Source organism: Anarrhichthys ocellatus, unplaced genomic scaffold, assembly GCF_004355925.1.
Source record: "Anarrhichthys ocellatus isolate YVR2014 unplaced genomic scaffold, GSC_Weel_1.0 scaffold4, whole genome shotgun sequence".
Lineage (NCBI taxonomy): Eukaryota > Metazoa > Chordata > Actinopteri > Perciformes > Anarhichadidae > Anarrhichthys > Anarrhichthys ocellatus.
Genome location: NW_022280034.1, coordinates 15,462,286 through 15,478,874, shown reverse-complemented (window position 1 = coordinate 15,478,874; position 16,589 = coordinate 15,462,286). Strand labels below are relative to the sequence as shown.

Genomic DNA, 16,589 nt, shown 5'->3' with positions numbered 1-16,589 from the left:
GCACACCATGAAAACACAAACAGGCTCGACACACACACACACAGGCAGTGGAGACACAAGAGAGCCTGATGACACAGAAACCTCAGAGGTTAGCCATATAATTCAATTGGACAGCAGTTTAAATACACGAAGGCCGTGGCATTACACTGCACATAATGCTTAATTAAACCGCATTAGAGGTGGGTCACAGAGTGTGTGTCCCACACACAAGTAAACTGTGAAACAGGCTCGGTCATTCTGGCCTGGGTACTGGAGTAATAACATTTAAACCTTTGTTGTTGCGAGTACCATGAACATCAGGGGTGGGGGAAAAATCTATACAGCATAGTATCGCAATATTTTGCGTGGCGATATTGTATCGATACACGGACGCCAAGTATCGATCTTTTATTATATAAACTATTAAAAAATCAAATCAATTGCTTTTTCAGTCCACTAGATGGTGCTGAGTTGTTTTCTGGTGAGGTCAGCAAAGGTCCCGGGTCAGCGTGATTGGTAGGAAGTTGGTCAAAACAAAGATAGAGACATCTGGCCTCACAACGGGGTTAAATCTGCCAACAGTAGCCAGGCTCATGGGGAGAGTGCGGCGCATAACTGTCTCTCTTCCCTCGACGTCCACGCATCGCAAGTTATACTGAGTTATATAACTCTTATATCCTACTTATATAAGTTATAGTTCATATACTGAGTCCACACGTTTGCATTTAGTTAAGTTGGACTATGTAGTAATGCATTCATTTTGTCAGGTTCATGCAAAATTTATGACATTGTTGGTCAGTCTGTCTGCTTGACAATCCTATTTTGCTGCAATAAAAATGATTGAAGTGAGATGAACAGACTGAAAACTTTATCTTATTCGATAAACATGTTGAGTTTTCCTTTGGGGACATAATTTGAAGTTGAAAAATGTAATAAATCGCAATATAGGCCTATGTTATCGCAATACTCAGAATATCGCAGTATCGTGATAATATCGCAGTATCGTGATAATATCGTATCGTGCTAAGTATCGTGATAATATCGTATCGCGGGATCTCTGGTGATTCCCACCCCTAATGAACATAGCTTCCAACTTTTTTGAAATTATTACTTAAATGGCAAGTCATGTACTTTTCTCAAAATTGTTAGTATTGAAGGGTAAAAGAAGGCCGGTACGGTACTCTGCACCACTAAAAGATTGTGTAACGTATCGTAGACTGTATATACGTAAGTGGACGTAGTCATCGTGACGTTACCCATTGGTTTGTGGACTGTCGTTATGACGCCATCTTGAATTACGGCTGTCGCCTTGTTGTTGTTTTTTGCAACCGATGAACGGAAGTTACCATATTTGAAAGGCACCCTAAAGCATACTCCTCTTTATGGTCTGATTGACTCTAAATGGACCATAATTTACTAAATGAACATCATGCTGCATTGACTGACTTCTTTTTGGAACCAAAGGAGTCGCCCCCTGCTGGTCAGTAGAGAGAATGCCAGTTTTAAGACACTTCCGCATCGGCTTCACTTGGCATAACAGGAAGTTGCCGCCTGGTTTGCCGTAGTTTGTGCCGTTAGCACTGTTAGCATTGCGTCGCCGCCTCAGGCATCACCATGTTGAGAGCCAGTGAAAGGCAACAGACATGTTCAGAATCTTGCAACCTTAAATGATTGCGATATTCAAAAATGCAATTTTCATAAAACTTTAATATATACATAAGAAACATTTGATTTTATGTAAAAACTAAAAAAAGAATTCTAACTTCACAGTTTAAAAATCCAATGCTCTAACAGAAACTGGCACAGTCCAAAGATGAGAAAAATGTTAGTTCAAAAGGTCAGACGGAGTCCAGAGTCTGCTGAGGATCGCAGGAGTTCATCATGAGGAAGAGGCGTTTGGAAAGCTCCGGACCGACGCGTCGAGTCGTGGAGGTGACGCCTTCTCCTCGGCGGATCACGAGGTCAGACAGCAGGGAGATCCTCTCGCGGTCGGTCTTGCAAAGATTGTAAGCCTGCAGAAAGATGGGGAAATATTTCATATAGACAAAAAGAAAAGAAACTGGAAAGTTTGCAGATGTGACTGAAAGTGGTTCGATATTTAAACCCCCATAAAAGAGTCATTCCCTTGTAGGCTGCACTTACTTGACATCTTAAGGCAATAAAGATGCATTTGTAGTGGAAGCTATACTTGCATTGAAGCATATTTAAAAAAACATTTTAAAAAGCGCTCTTATGATGCTCTTTACAAGGGGAAAAGCAGTAAATAAAGAATATTTAATCCACAGAACAGGAAGGAATTCAGGAAGATGTGAGCTTCTCCCGGGCCAGTCTGACTTCCCCTATATTCATTCTGCAATATTCTAAATATAGCATTGACTTAACCCAATATTGTATAATATAAAACCGTTCTTTTAGGTGGCTGTCATCTACCGCAAGTAATCCACTGACTCTGGGTAACAACGTCATCACCCCCCTTCAAAACACTAAAACTATCCATTTGGTGCCCGATAATCAGGAATCTAAGTTTTAAAGGAACGGCAACATATTGCTACAACCATGATAAAAGCAATCTGCTCATTATTTTCCCATTATGACAAGAAAACAAGATTTTTACAGTATAAGTTATAACAAAATTGTTCTAGTCATTACTACGAACCAAATCATTGCATTTTTCAAAAGAAATTGCAATAACGAGAAATTATTATAATAATAATAATAATAATCAATAACAAAAACACAAGTTTGTTTGTACTGTATCAAAAAGACAACGAGTCTAACCGGCAAAATTCCATAAACCAACCTCCACAAAGCTGAGGAGTGATTGTAATTATGTGTGAACTCGTATCTCATATTCATGGACTACTTTATTGCCTTTGTACAAGCCCTGTAGAGAAACATGTTAAGTATCACATGCGTTAGAAAGAAGCAAAGGTTGAATATCCTGTTAAAAATACTTATGTATATATTTTGCAGCCTGTTAACACCTGCAGTTTCTAAATCATCTAAAAACAAATTGGCCTTCTTTGTATAATCCCTTGACATGTAAACAGTGCTTTTATCAGTGAACTGTTTGTGATGGTCACATGATCGCGTGCGCCGCCAACTTACAAGAAAACCGAGGTGCACAACCAAGCACCGCACCGCGCCCCACGCACTGGCCATGATTAAGTCATTTTCTGGTGCACCACGGCACGGGGTTAAGGTTACCCCTGGGCCTTTCCACAGTACTCTGCGAGGGCCAAAGTCCCCGGGGAGAGGCCCAAGGAGGGGATCCTCCCACACCGAGTGGAAATGTAGTTAACGTGGCCGCTGTGAGCAGTGTGTCAGCAGTGAGCGTGTACCTTCTTGAGCAGCTGTGGGGAGGGATACGCTGCCAGGATGGCCGAGGCCATGTCCGGACTGACTCTGTTGAACTGCTGGATCTGTCTCTTCCACACCTGCAGGAGTCCCTTCCCGGCTTTGTCCACCCGCTGCCCCCCCGCCCACTCGCTCTCCAGGTAGAACGAGAAGCCCGTCTTCTCCCTCTCTTGCCTGCGAAACACACACAGAGGAAACCACCGTTTAAACTGGGGGGGGGGGGGTAAAGAGGAGGAGCTGTGAGATTGCTCACTTGAAGGGGGCTTCCGCCACCGCTCTGGTCGTCATGGTGATGTGATCCGAGAAGTCCTTCCAGGTTGACAAGAAGCGGACGCAGACGCCGGTGTGAAGCTGGAGATGCACCACTGCCTGATGGGATGCACGGAGGACCGAACAATGTGAGTCACTATCGAACAATAATCCCGTAAGATAAATGATTTATTTTCCCCTGAAAAAAAATCTAAATCAAGATGTCTGGTATGGTAGCCAGAGACCCTTTCATTTGTCATTTGACAAGGCAAACACTGAAAACCACTATTGAGGGGCACATGCCACTAAATGTCACCTTAAGGTGATGGGATTTTCAGGTCAATGAATGGTACCTTTAAGGTGTTATTTTTCAGTATTCAGATCTATTACAGGTTTATGTGGATTGACGGGTTTTTAAGGGGTAAAGATTCCTTAAAGTATGCAAATAACATTACAGGTACCCATTCATCTTTGCCACCTTCACTTAAGATACAAATCAAGGGATTCACCTGAAGCATGGGGATAGATCAACTAGATTTATGGATAAATTAATGGATTATATTAAGATTGGTTTTGAAATTAGAGCCCCGATAAATAAGGGGTTCATTTTAAGGGATTTTCCCTTCATATAAAGCCCTCAAACCATGCAGACAATCCATTAAAATATTACGATTTTCTTTAATCAAACAAAAATCCATTTATTTTCCATTAATAATGCTCTAAAATCCAATTTCAGAGAAGACATCATCGGTGACTGATGAATGAATCGGATCAGTTTCACAGTGAAGAATTTAACAAAGTCTGTTTCAGATCATGTAAAATGCTCATGGACGTCTTCCTCCACTAGCCGACCTACCTCCTCCACCTCGACTCGCGACACCTCGACACGCGCCTCATCTCCGCCGTTCTTCTTCCTCTTCCTCCCTTTCCCTCCCCCTCGCTCCTCGCCAGCCACTGCCTCTCGAAAACACTTCTGGCTCTGCGACTTCTGGGATCTGCAGGCGGACCAAAATAAAACATGAACCACCGGTCAGCTCCCTTAGGCCCGCCTCCCGTCCTTTACGCATATTTCTCGCCCTGAATTATGAAGACGTCACCTGAGGCTCCGGGTAAATTATGACGGGCACGTTTCAATATTTCCTCCTATTTGACAGACTAAACGATGATTTGAAAGAGAGGCTGTCCTTCCCTACCTGAAGTATTTCTCCAGGTCGATGACCGCCAGGCTGAGGACCTTACCGGGGTGACGCCTCTGCTGCTCCTGCACCCAGGACGTCAGAGTGGGACCAGAGCCACACTGGCCACGCCCCTCTTCCTGCATGAGACACACCCACATGCACCAGCCCACTGCTGTAAATAAACACCCTTTGCTATTTACCAAATGTGGATTGATCCACCACTGAAAATAGTCCCGAACAAAAGCAACTACAAGGTTTTTTTTAGGACACTATGTATTTGTGAGGTGTTGTGAGAGCACGGCCTCTTGTCTGTTTCGAGTGAAGCCGATGCGAAAGTGTCTTCAACTTGCATTCTCTCTACTGACCATCAGGGGGCGACTCCTCTGATTCCAAAATGAGTCCGATTGTATAGAAGTCTATGAGAAAATGACTCTACTTCTCTCTTGATTAATTTAGCATTCTACGTTAATCACAGTACCCGCGGCTGCGTGCAAACGGAAATATTAGTGGAATTCATTCCCATTAGCTATGTAAACAACTCAGAAGTAATATTGTCTTTCTTCGGAACACGAGTATTTTGGGCATGTAGACGTAGTCGGTGATAAGGGTGTAGAACATGAGCCTTCTGTCATGGAAAGCTTTTGGTATTTCTATTTGAACAAAAAAAGCATCTCGCTCATTCTCCCTCCTTTAGTGGTGCTTTTTACGTACTGTGACAAGCAAACCGCACTCAGCGGTAATATATACTAATATGTTGTAATAGGAATGATGTATATATTATGGACATATGTTTATAGCTATGTAATATTGCTAAATACCTTCTGCATAGCTATATGGTCATTAGAGTGACTTGAATTATTCATATGTATTGGTACTCATAAACATACTTCTACTCATTACTCTGTTGCTATATTGTTTTGACATCCCTCCGTCTGTTCTGCTCTCACCTCACCTTATATTCTCACGTCTCTGTCCTGCTGCTCGGCGTAATCTGGGTCTCATTTTAAAAAGCGGCAGTCGCCGCGTTCATGCCGCACCAACCTGAACGTAGCCGTGGATCAGGGTGACAAAGTCGTCAACTGTCATCTGCATCACGACGTGGGCCTCCGGCACACACACACCGCCGCCGTCGTCGTCTGGCTGGAGACATGCAGGGGAGACAGACGGGAGACGACCGGTCCCAAACAATGGATGAACACTCGTAAAACTGCCTCTTAAACCACCGTCCCATTTGTCTCAAGTATATATATATATATATATTCATGCATCACCCTGAATGGAGCGCAGCAGTTAGGGAGATAACATGTGTGTTATCACCTGGGCACAGGGAGCCCTCCTCATCCAGCTGACGCTGCGTGGGACGGGTTGTTTCTCTATGGCGCAGCTGCAGCCCAGAGCCTGCACCGACGCCAGCAGAGTGCCGCCTCCTTCCAGCTGTAAGAGAGCTGCAGACACCAACAAATAAATAAAATCACGTCCAAGAACCACACCCAGGACACAGCTTGAATAATGCCATCCAAGCACGTGGGCTTTGTTTGCAGTATGAAATGAACCTACAGACCTGGGTCCACGGCCACCACCATGTGCTTGATGCACTCCTCGGGCCTCAAGGCCTTAGCGGCCTCCGCCAGATCTTTCCTCTCTGCTTTCTGTCTCTCTTTTTCCTCCCTTAGCGCCTCCTTGCCCTTCTGCTGTCCCTCCCTGGCCTGCCTCCTCCGCAGAGCCTCCTCCCGAGAGGCCTGGATCTCCTCCTCTGTCCGCTTGGCGGGTTTCCTCCTGGCAGGAGAGGTGTCACCAGATGAGACCCCGCGGCTCACTGTTCTCACCTGATGGAGGCCGAGCGGCAGCTCTGACTCTGCAGACCCGTTCTGGGGGAGGAGCCGGGTGCTGGCCGGATCGGATGGCGAGCAGCGCTCAGCATCTTCCCCATTACCGGCGGCGGAGGAGGCGCTAATCGCATTGCCTTGCCTCTGCTTGAATCTCTGTGCCAAAGGGACATAAGGAGCGCAGTCATCAGAATCGCTGCTGATCATCAGCACATCAGCCCCCGCGCAAGCGCCCGCGTTGCCCTTCGACGTGGCTTTTGCATCGGAGCACTCCGAGTCCGGTTTCCCAGCGTGGCTCCGGGAGGCTCTGCCTCGACCCGGCTGGAGGAAGTCAAACACAGGCAACTCCTCATCGAGTTCACTGGTGGAGTCACTGTAGCTGCCCATGGTGCTTCACGTGCAAGCACAGGTTCCTGTATTTGAGATAAGAACACATTTTTTTAATTACATCGAAAGGACCAAGCTTTGGGCCAGACCTATCTTGTCTTCTACACACAGACACCCAACCAAGCTTCATTCAGAAATCTTTAAAAAAAAAAAAAAAAAGAAAAGGAAAGTTTATCTTAATTTAAAGCCAGATCATAACCTAAAATACACATTAAGCATTGTTATTCTTCTAACTTCGGCCTGCACATAACCCACCAAGCAGAACTTATTCCAGTAAAATTGTGATTTATATATATATATATACTGTATGCTTGTTAACCCTATAAATACTATAGTTGTGAAAGTTTGCCTGGTCTTTTTCTTCAATAAATGTGTTAGACAATGTCCTTTTTGAAAATTATTTTGCTCCTTTTTTCAGGAGAAATGTAACTTTCAAAATCAGGCAAGTATTTGTCATTATTATATGTTATAAATGCTTAACGCCCACAACGTGTTTTGGTGTCAGAGAAAAAAGGATGTCACTGAGCAGTAACGTTGGCTTCCATAATGTATCCATGCTCGGGTGAAATGGATACATTACTTCTAGCTTTGCAACCATTGGGCAGAACTTGCCGATAAGAAAATACGTTACTTTTTTAACTTTGTTTGGCGCAGCATTTATGTTCCCTCAAAAAGAAAAAGGCGCACCAAGGCTGAGCCAAGCCCAATGCTACACACATCGAAAACATTCACCAACACTGAGCAGCCGACGTTAAAACAGAAAGAGGCGAAGTCAGCTGGAAGCTCACTCTGCTTTTCATACTCACTTTACACAAAATCTCGCATGCAGATGCGGGTTATTTACTAACTAGATTTAGCACACTGTCTGCACGTAAAGTAGTTTTTGCATAAGAGCCCATTTGATTTCCCGGGTAATGTTGCATTCAGGTTTATCGGACGACCCTAAACTTCCGTTCACCACAGTCTTTTCTCTTTTAGCCTATGCTCTTAACGTTAAACTCATTTCGTAAGTGAACCATTTTAGTTTCGTTTATAAAAACCTAAAAGTAATGTTTGGCTTTAACTGCTATTAACTTAATTTGCGTAATGACATGGTATCTTGTCAGTCATAAACTCAGAATACTACAAACTTCAACGCATTTAAAATATTGTTGTTTTTTGTTTCTTTTAGGCATTTCAAATATTGCTTGTAGTTTTTTCTTCATTAAGCTAACTTAAGCGTTACTTTTGATAGCATTTCAATAGTTTTGATGTCATTTCACTACAGCTCAGGGTCAGTATTTGTAATCTGCTGATACGGTCGGGCTTCTTTCTTAGGGATCTTGAACGCAGCAAATAAAACAACCGGATGTGACGCAAATACGCAGACGACGTGAGTGACATCGTTCAAGATGGCGGCGCTGGCGTCCTTGATGCTGAAGTCCAGAGCAGGTATCTAAAGTTAGGTTTTATACGTTCTCCCAATATTTACAAGTTGCTCGTGCGAACGTGAGAAATACGCATATTTATTCTCAGCAGCTCCTGCTTTCTGTAAACTTTTTGCAACGTTTTAAATCTGTTACATGCTAATTTAGCTAACTAGCAGAGCTAGCTCAATGTGTAAATCAGCACCGAATGTCACAGACACTTCATGCATATGAGCAAACGACTTAAGACGTTCGCAGGGAATTACTGGCGTTTGGTCATTCTTGACACACTAACTTAAGTTGGTTCTTCGTTATGGGATGTGGTAACTGTGTCTGTAATTATGTGACTTGACGTGAATTTGTTCGTGCTGCTGGTTTCAGGTCTGCTGGTACCTGGCCAGACCTCTCTGCTGGACTCTGTGAGGTTTGCATCCAAGAAGGCCGGTGGCAGCAGCAAAAACGTCGGCGGAAAGAGCCCCGGCCGCAGATATGGCTTTAAGAAACAAGATGGTAATAACACATCGTTTTAAACCACTTCCTTTAAGTGCTGTAGCTATTCATCCTCAAGTTCATTTTGTTCAACGTGACAGCCTGGTACTACACAGATTATTATTGTTCAAACTACAGTAAAAAAAAGATAAGCAGATGCACAACATTAGGTGAAATTAATCACATATTGTTAAAGGAGAAGGCTGGAAATTTAGCATGTTTTTCTCACTTTGAATAACCCAGATGAAAAAAACAACTTGTGAAAAAAAAAGAAAAAAATGTATTTATATGAAATCCACCTAGCCCAAATAATGCAGTCTAATACAACAGAGACAATGCACTAAATCCTCCATCATGGAGGTAAAAATATATATTTTGACCCTTGAATGAGTATTTTTGTCACCTTATCCTGTAAGCTGTCATGTTGAGTTGCGTCTGCGTGAAATGCTGAGTGAGTTTAAATTGGGCTTTTATTGTGAAAGGTTTAAAAAAAATGAGGAGTGGAGCTGTTGTGTGCAGCCATTGACAATATGGAAAATAATATAGAGTTGTTGCCTGTTCACGCTCCGTGGTTTTATTTTTCATTCTCTCATAAGTATAGGCCTACTTGGCTACACCGTGTTTTGATTTGGTGTCGGTAGCGTTTGCGCAATGCATCCTGGTACATGTAGGCACTCCAGCTCCATGTGCAGAAGAACTGTCTCTGTCAATATAGCACACACTGAGAACGCGTTGCTCCCATGGACTACATTTACCACCAGCCCTGACTGGACAGCAACATAAAAGTTAGAGTTTTAGCTTGAACCTAACGGCCATTTTGGAGGCTGAAGTTTGGGCTGCTGTAGAACTGTATGCTATTACACAGAGGTGTTCACATAATGTGGACAATAACAGGAGTTATCTAACGTCTCTTTCCATCTGGTCCCAAGGTAATTATGTCCATGCGGGTAACATCCTAGCAACACAGAGGCTGATAAGGTATCACCCAGGAGCGCACGTAAGCAACACTTTCTGTTTAAACTCAAACGTCGATCCGGTGTAGTGAAAATGTACACATTGTCACCGCGCATCTCTCCTCCTGACACCCCCCCCCCCCGTCCCGCAGGTGGGCATGGGAACCAACAAGACGCTCTTTGCTCTGGAGGAGGGCTACGTCAGGTTCACCAAGGAGGTCTACGTCCCGCCGCCACGCAGCCTCGAGGCCACCCGGGTCATCACCAAGCTGCCCAAAGGAGCCGTACTCTACAAGACCTTCATCAGCGTCCTGCCACTCGAACAGGAGGGTAAATTTAAACTGGTGGACATGGTCTAAGACTGGACTGCACTGGACTGGACTGGGACGTCGTCGTTTCCCAGGTATTCTCGCGGTGGACCCCGTTCGACAAGGATTTGTTTTTGACACTTTCGCTGATATCTGGAGATCTAAGCGAAGAGCACACCATCAGCCAGAGAGCGGTCGGTGGACACCTGCAGACTCTCCCTGGCTTCCTGTCTCTGAGTTCCATAAATATGTGACACACTCTATGGCACCTACAAACAGAAGTTAAACTCTGTCACGCATGGATTTTTATTTATTGTTTTTCAGTTTATTTTCACAAAACGTAACTGAATAAACTGTATAAAGAAAAACATTTCCAGTGAACATTTACAGATTTTGTGTTATTGGAGTCGACACTGTGGTGATTTCCTGAATTTGATCATAATCTCATCCCAAAGTAGTCCATGGTATGGGTGCATAACTACAGTGTCATTTGTTACAGTGACCGTTCACTGAGATGCTTCGTGTTCACTCAGGACAACCCACCTAATGAGCTGTGCTGTAATACTGAACTGTATTAAAGTTTTCTATGTGAAAGTCTTTACATGTAATGACTTGGGTTTTGTGTCAGGGGTATTTATCGTGTGATATATTAGTATTTGTGAGTTTCTCTGCTTCAGTGATGAGCAGAGAGAATGATGGAGCCTGCTGAAGTGAACGAGCTTTTCAGGAGAGGAGCTCCAATAGCGGTTGTTGAGACTCGCCCGATTGGACGCCGTAATTCACACACGACAAATAGGCAGAGGACCACAAAACGGCACCATTTCTGCATAAAAACCACTCTGTCCACATGACCCCAATCAATTATGTTACTCACGTCCTTGACCGAAGATGAATTCGGACACACTGATGACTGAAGCGTGCACACGCATTTAAAATGACTGACAGGACATTAGATCAGAGATGAGATTTTTCTGTAAGCCTTATCTAAGCCTAACCCCGGGGCTGTTTGGAGATTCCAATATCAACTGAATGTAACTAAGTGCATTACCACAATCCTTTTTTAAAGCCCATTTTGATCAATGAGTGTTTAAAATATCAATAATTTCATTATCATTTGAGGATCACACAGATTGTTGCATATTGATTCACAGATATTTAATGTTAGTGATTAAGATTTGTAGCTGATCTTAAGTGTTGCATGGAGAAAATTTAGTGTGGGAAATTTGCAATACCAAAACTAACCACAAGATGTAGTACAATACTACATTACTTTATGCTCAGTTGGATTCACCAGTATTAGGTCCACATTCACATTGATGGTTTGTTTCTTCATATATTGGAGAAAGTTACAGGAAAAAATGAGTAATTTTAAGAAGGATACCTCAAAGGGTGAGGGTTACTCAGTGACCTGGGTAAAAGGAGACCTTTATCAGGCCTTGGTCTTCATTTAAACAACCCCTGTATGGAAGTTGTTGGGAATGGTACAAGCCAGCGAGATATCTTTTCAGCATTTCTGTGAAAGAGTTTCAACAGGAATTAAGATAAAAACAGGATCTGCTGTAGCTCAGCGGCTTGTGGTATGCAGGTGGGAGTATGGGTAACGCCGTCATGAAGCAGAGTGATGGATGTGAGGAGTTTGTAGACATGGCGTTCTATTTCTGAGATGTTGGAGGATAACGCTGTCTAATTGGACAGCATACCAAGATGAAACTGAGCGATATCTCCATAAACCGCGAGAGTAAGCGATTGGATTATTGGACATGTGCTACGCCGCTTGTTTGTCCTCCCCTTCCAAAAGAACCAAATGACTCATGAAAGTTACTGAGTAGCCACCAGCTATTGTGCGAGATCTGCAATTCTTGATTCTCAGTCCAGGCCGGTATCAGTGCAGGTCGTCCTCAGCAGACACAAACCACAAAGTGCAGTCTAGTTCAGCACCACCTGGTTGCGGTTAGTGTTTGATCTCTGTGGTTAGTGTTTGATCAGGGTTAAAGAGTAACTGTGTCGTCGTGCTTTACCTCTCAAACTCAAAGTGGCATCCATTGGTGATGAGTGCAGGCCAAACACATTTACTGTGTAAGCACTGCTTGGTCTACGAGAGTGAAACCATTTCATTTTTTTATTAGCTTAGTTCAGACAATCTCTTTTTCTTCTACAGCCTGGAAATGTCGAAAGTCAGCGTGAAAGACGTTTACATTTAAACTACATGAGCGCAACAATCACACTAGTTCTTAGTCTCGGTTGGTAGGTCCACCACTGAAACATCTCAACAAGTGTTAGATGGATTGTCACGACCTAATCAGGGAGACGCAGACAGTTGACCAAAAAGCAAAGAGTTTATTTAGACATACACAAGACGTCTAACTACAAATGGTGGTTGCAAACGAGCCGTCCTCGTTCCTCCACAGAGTGATAGGAGAGCACTACCGGGAAGGCGGAGCCTTATAGTGGAAGCACACTGGGCCCAGGTGCCTCCACTTAGGGCGATCACCTTTGGTACCTGCTGGCTTAAAGGAACATACACAAGTAACCAAGATAGGGAACCGTCACATGGATTAGCATGAACCTTTGCACAACACATTCATGGTCCTCAGAGGACGAAACTTACTAACTTTATTGATCCCCTGGCTTTTCCTCTAATGCGTCCAGCAGGTATAATGTTTTTTTTGTTTTAAATTTTAATATCTCAACAACTATGGGATGAATTTCCATGGAATTTGGTAGATATTCATGGTTCCCAGATGATGAATCCTACTGATTTTAATGTTTTTCGTACATTCTGCCAAGTAGTGAATTAATAATCCTGGTCATCCTGGGTGTTGGTACACAGCATTAGCACCCTGTGATAGTCTAAATGTTGTTTCTAGACTCCTATAAGAGTAAAAGCCCGATGAAAACACTGGACATTCAGGATTGAATATTGGTGTCAAATCTGTTAAATTCAAAGAGGTTGAATTAAAAGCCTTCCGTACAAAAATATCAGTCTCTAAAGAATCACATTTGTCAAACATTTAAGTCCATTCTCCTATTTTACCATTCTTTGAAAAGCACAATGTAAAACCTGCCTGGGAATGGACAATGCAGAGATGTGTCATTGTCAGCCTTGGGGAGTGTACAGCCAGAGTTGTTGTCATGAGAATACCTCCAAGCAGAATCACAGTGATCCATCAACAGCTCTGCCTCAAAGCACAAGCATTCCCTTCCCGAAACTTTCCTTTTGTCCCCGATGGTGTCACCCTCTTGGCTCTAACAACCGTAGCCCCTCTTCATCATTCTGTGACTTGGCAAAATGAACTCCAGGGCCATCAGACGGACAGAAACCTGCGGCTCTGTGCCGGGCAGTAGGAGGAAGACATTCCCCGGAGTGCCGCGGGTTGTTGACCGGGGTGGTGCGTGTCTTCATTGAGGTTTGAGTTGTGACCCTGGGGTTGGACTGATGGGTGAATATCCAGAGAGCGCAGATTTGCAGCTGGAATGTCAACGGATTGGCGAAGGGTTTCTTCATACGTCGGTGAAGGCCAGAATGTGACAAAAGGAAATATTTTGATCTAATATATCTAAACGTGTAGTTTAAAGGTGACTCCCAGATTTGTACACACAAAGATCAGTTTACAACAGCTGTGTAATAACTAAGGCTGTCAAAAATCTGAGAAAACAACCAGAAGGATGTCCGCAGGGTTTTTTCAGGTTTGGCTCGAAATCTACACATTTATAACAGAAAGGCTGTTTTGCAATACATGTATTTATACCAACAAGGGAAGATGTAACAAAAATATGCTATTTGTATCATTCGTATCATTATGTGAAATGTTACAGCATCGCTCGGCAACGCCTCCAATTTGTCCATCAATTCCAATAGGTCTGGTATGGAGTCCCAAAATGCCAAAAGGTGATTTTTTAATTTTTTTTTTATCTTGTGTGTACAATTTAATTATCTTGTGGGAAGAAGTTAATTATCTTGTGCGCACAAGATAATTAACTTCTTCCCACAAGAAAAAGAAAATAAATCACCTTATGGGACATTGGGGGCTCCGTAGTCTTGTGCTATGCTAATAGAGAGGAGTCCCTCCCCTTCCTGTTTGAAATGTGCCTTTTATTACACATATGATGATTGTCAATTTAAAAGAGCTTTGCTAGCTGTTACCCCCCTGCTTGTAGTCTTTATGCTAAGCTAGGCTAATTGCCTCCTGACTCTAGTTCCATACTTATTCCACAGACCACAGAGAGTGGTATTGATCTTCTCATCTCACTCGTGGAAGGAAAAAAGCCAGTAACTGTATTCCTCAATTTTTTAACTTTTGCATGCGAAGGGGAAGTGCAATACAAGTTTGCAGGAGAAACTACCTCCGCCAGGACCAAAGAGAATCTGCAGCCTTCTGTCCGCTCACCTCATCGTGGCAGAGGCCGAAGCGCTGTGAGATCATACTGTGGATCTGTCTCTGCCGGTCCTTCTTACGAACGCTCTCATAGGACGGCAGCCTCGGCTGAGCCCCATTCAGGTGGTAGTCGTTTGGCTTCCGAACATCAAATAGCCTTCCAGGGAGCTAGACTCCATACACAAGCAGAAATTTGATGTGAAACTTCTGGCAGATGCATTTTTTAATCTTTGCAGCGATCAGTTCCAGTCAGATGATCAGTTTTTCCCTGTGGTACGATAGCTCCCTGGTTCGTGGCGGCCCTGTGCGCATAATGAGCGATGCCAGTCAAAGAGTGCCTGGTGTGGTAATGGGGAGGCTCATCCTGGGAAGTAAGAGATCATTGGCAATTTGTCTCAATTCAACATTGACAGCAAAGGTTTTCTTTATTTTTCTATTAGTATAGAGTGTGGACGATGCAGGATGAGGTCAGGATGAGGCAACCCGGCTGAGGAGCTCTGAGGTTAGAATCCCAATCAGCTCCAGTGGTGTTGTTCTGTGGTTAACCCTCACCTCTAACCTCCTGGTTAGGTTTGGTATTAAGGAGGGTTCTTACTATTTCTCTCATTCACAGGATTACAGCGCCTATTCTTGATTTTTCCCTTAGTGATGTAATAAGTGATGACATTCTTTTTTTATTATCAGGACTCTGGCGAACTCTGCCCAGGGGCCCCCAGGAGCCCCAAAACCTCCAGGTTCCCTCCATCTCACGGAGTTTAGGTAATTTGATGAATGCAAATATGTTAAGGAATTTGCATTTAATATGGATATTAAATTAATCTTAAATAAATAGATTTGGCAATAAATGTGTATATATATATATATATATATATATATATACACATATTAATATTCATTCATTGGTATTTATTTTCTTATTTTAAATAAAACCTGAAAATGTTTATATACTATATATATATATATATATATATATATACACACACACACACAGACATCTTACCTCCCCACATCTCCCCAGTGTAATTACTGGTGAATAGAAACGTGTCTTATCAGCATTAAACAAAACACCAACATGACATTTTTCCTCACTTCTTTAATATCATGTAAGATAAACGCAGTTTGACAACGCAGAGACACAATCAGCGCCGTACTCACCCGAAGCAATGATGACAGTCAGCAGCTGTGGGCTCATCACAGGAGTCGCTGGTGAAACAGATGTGAAACTTCCAGCTGTCTCCACGCACATTATGGACGGCTTTCAAACCAAACATGTCTTCTGACTAACTAACCAGTTAGTAACCTGTGGGTGGATATTGACAGCACAGAGAGAGCAGGGCAGTGGAGCTACCAGCAGAAACACACCAGAAAGCTGACTTTAGATTTCTTGATATTTTCCTGTAATTTTCATGTCAGTTTATTTTCCGTAAGTTGCATATATTACTAATATAATTATAATAATGCTTATAATATAATACTTTCAATGACAGAGACCAAAACAAAGTTGGGATGAAATCACACATGTAATAAACAGACCACGTTGCAGTTTTATTTAATTATCTGCTGTTTGGCGTGTGTGTGTGTGTGTGTGTGTGTGTGTGTGTGTGTGTGTGTGTGTGCAAAGTTATTTATTTCTACCATAAACTGTTATATATATTTTATGTAATTATCAGTAAATATTCTTATTTGTTTGTATGCTAAATTGACAAAATGAGAGTTTTCAGATAGCTGCAGTTTGTGCTGAACAAAAATAAGTTTTGAATTTGAATAGAAAGTTGGCAGAATTTAACAAAAACGAACCTCTATGAGCTGCAACGCGAGGCTGTTCAATAATGTATTACATGTAGTGTTTGCATCTGAAACGTATTGTTGACCTCCTATCATCTTCATCCTCCTCATCTCCTCCCATCCACACATTGCTTTCATCCTCTTCAATGGCTACATCCCCCCGCTTGTATCTTATACGTGATCACGACATGCCTTTTAAAATACAGAGGAGAAGGCTGCGTGGGGAGGGATGGGGGGGGGGGGGGGGGGGGGGGGGGAGGGAGGGGGGGGGGGGGAGGGGGGGGGGGGGGGGGGGG

At 43.1% G+C, this 16,589-nt stretch overlaps 2 protein-coding genes across 2 annotated transcripts; one reads left to right on the top strand and one right to left on the bottom strand.

Annotated features, from left to right (window-relative positions):
- Positions 1-1,743: 1,743 nt before the first annotated feature.
- eme1 (essential meiotic structure-specific endonuclease 1) lies at positions 1,744-7,867 on the bottom strand. The gene is made up of 9 exons (XM_031844129.1): positions 7,783-7,867; positions 6,325-7,002; positions 6,081-6,208; positions 5,805-5,903; positions 4,779-4,900; positions 4,442-4,580; positions 3,590-3,705; positions 3,321-3,510; positions 1,744-1,991 (listed from the first exon to the last, which is right to left on the bottom strand). Exons 2-9 carry the CDS (start codon positions 6,974-6,976, stop codon positions 1,818-1,820), a joined length of 1,620 nt encoding a protein of 539 aa, XP_031699989.1. The 5' UTR covers positions 6,977-7,002; positions 7,783-7,867; the 3' UTR covers positions 1,744-1,817.
- A 450-nt stretch (positions 7,868-8,317) lies between these two features.
- On the top strand, positions 8,318-10,729 carry mrpl27 (mitochondrial ribosomal protein L27). Its single transcript, XM_031843924.1, has 4 exons — positions 8,318-8,407; positions 8,764-8,892; positions 9,801-9,868; positions 9,977-10,729. The coding sequence occupies exons 1-4, from the start codon at positions 8,368-8,370 to the stop codon at positions 10,181-10,183; spliced, it is 444 nt and encodes a 147-aa protein (XP_031699784.1). The 5' UTR covers positions 8,318-8,367; the 3' UTR covers positions 10,184-10,729.
- Positions 10,730-16,589: the final 5,860 nt, after the last annotated feature.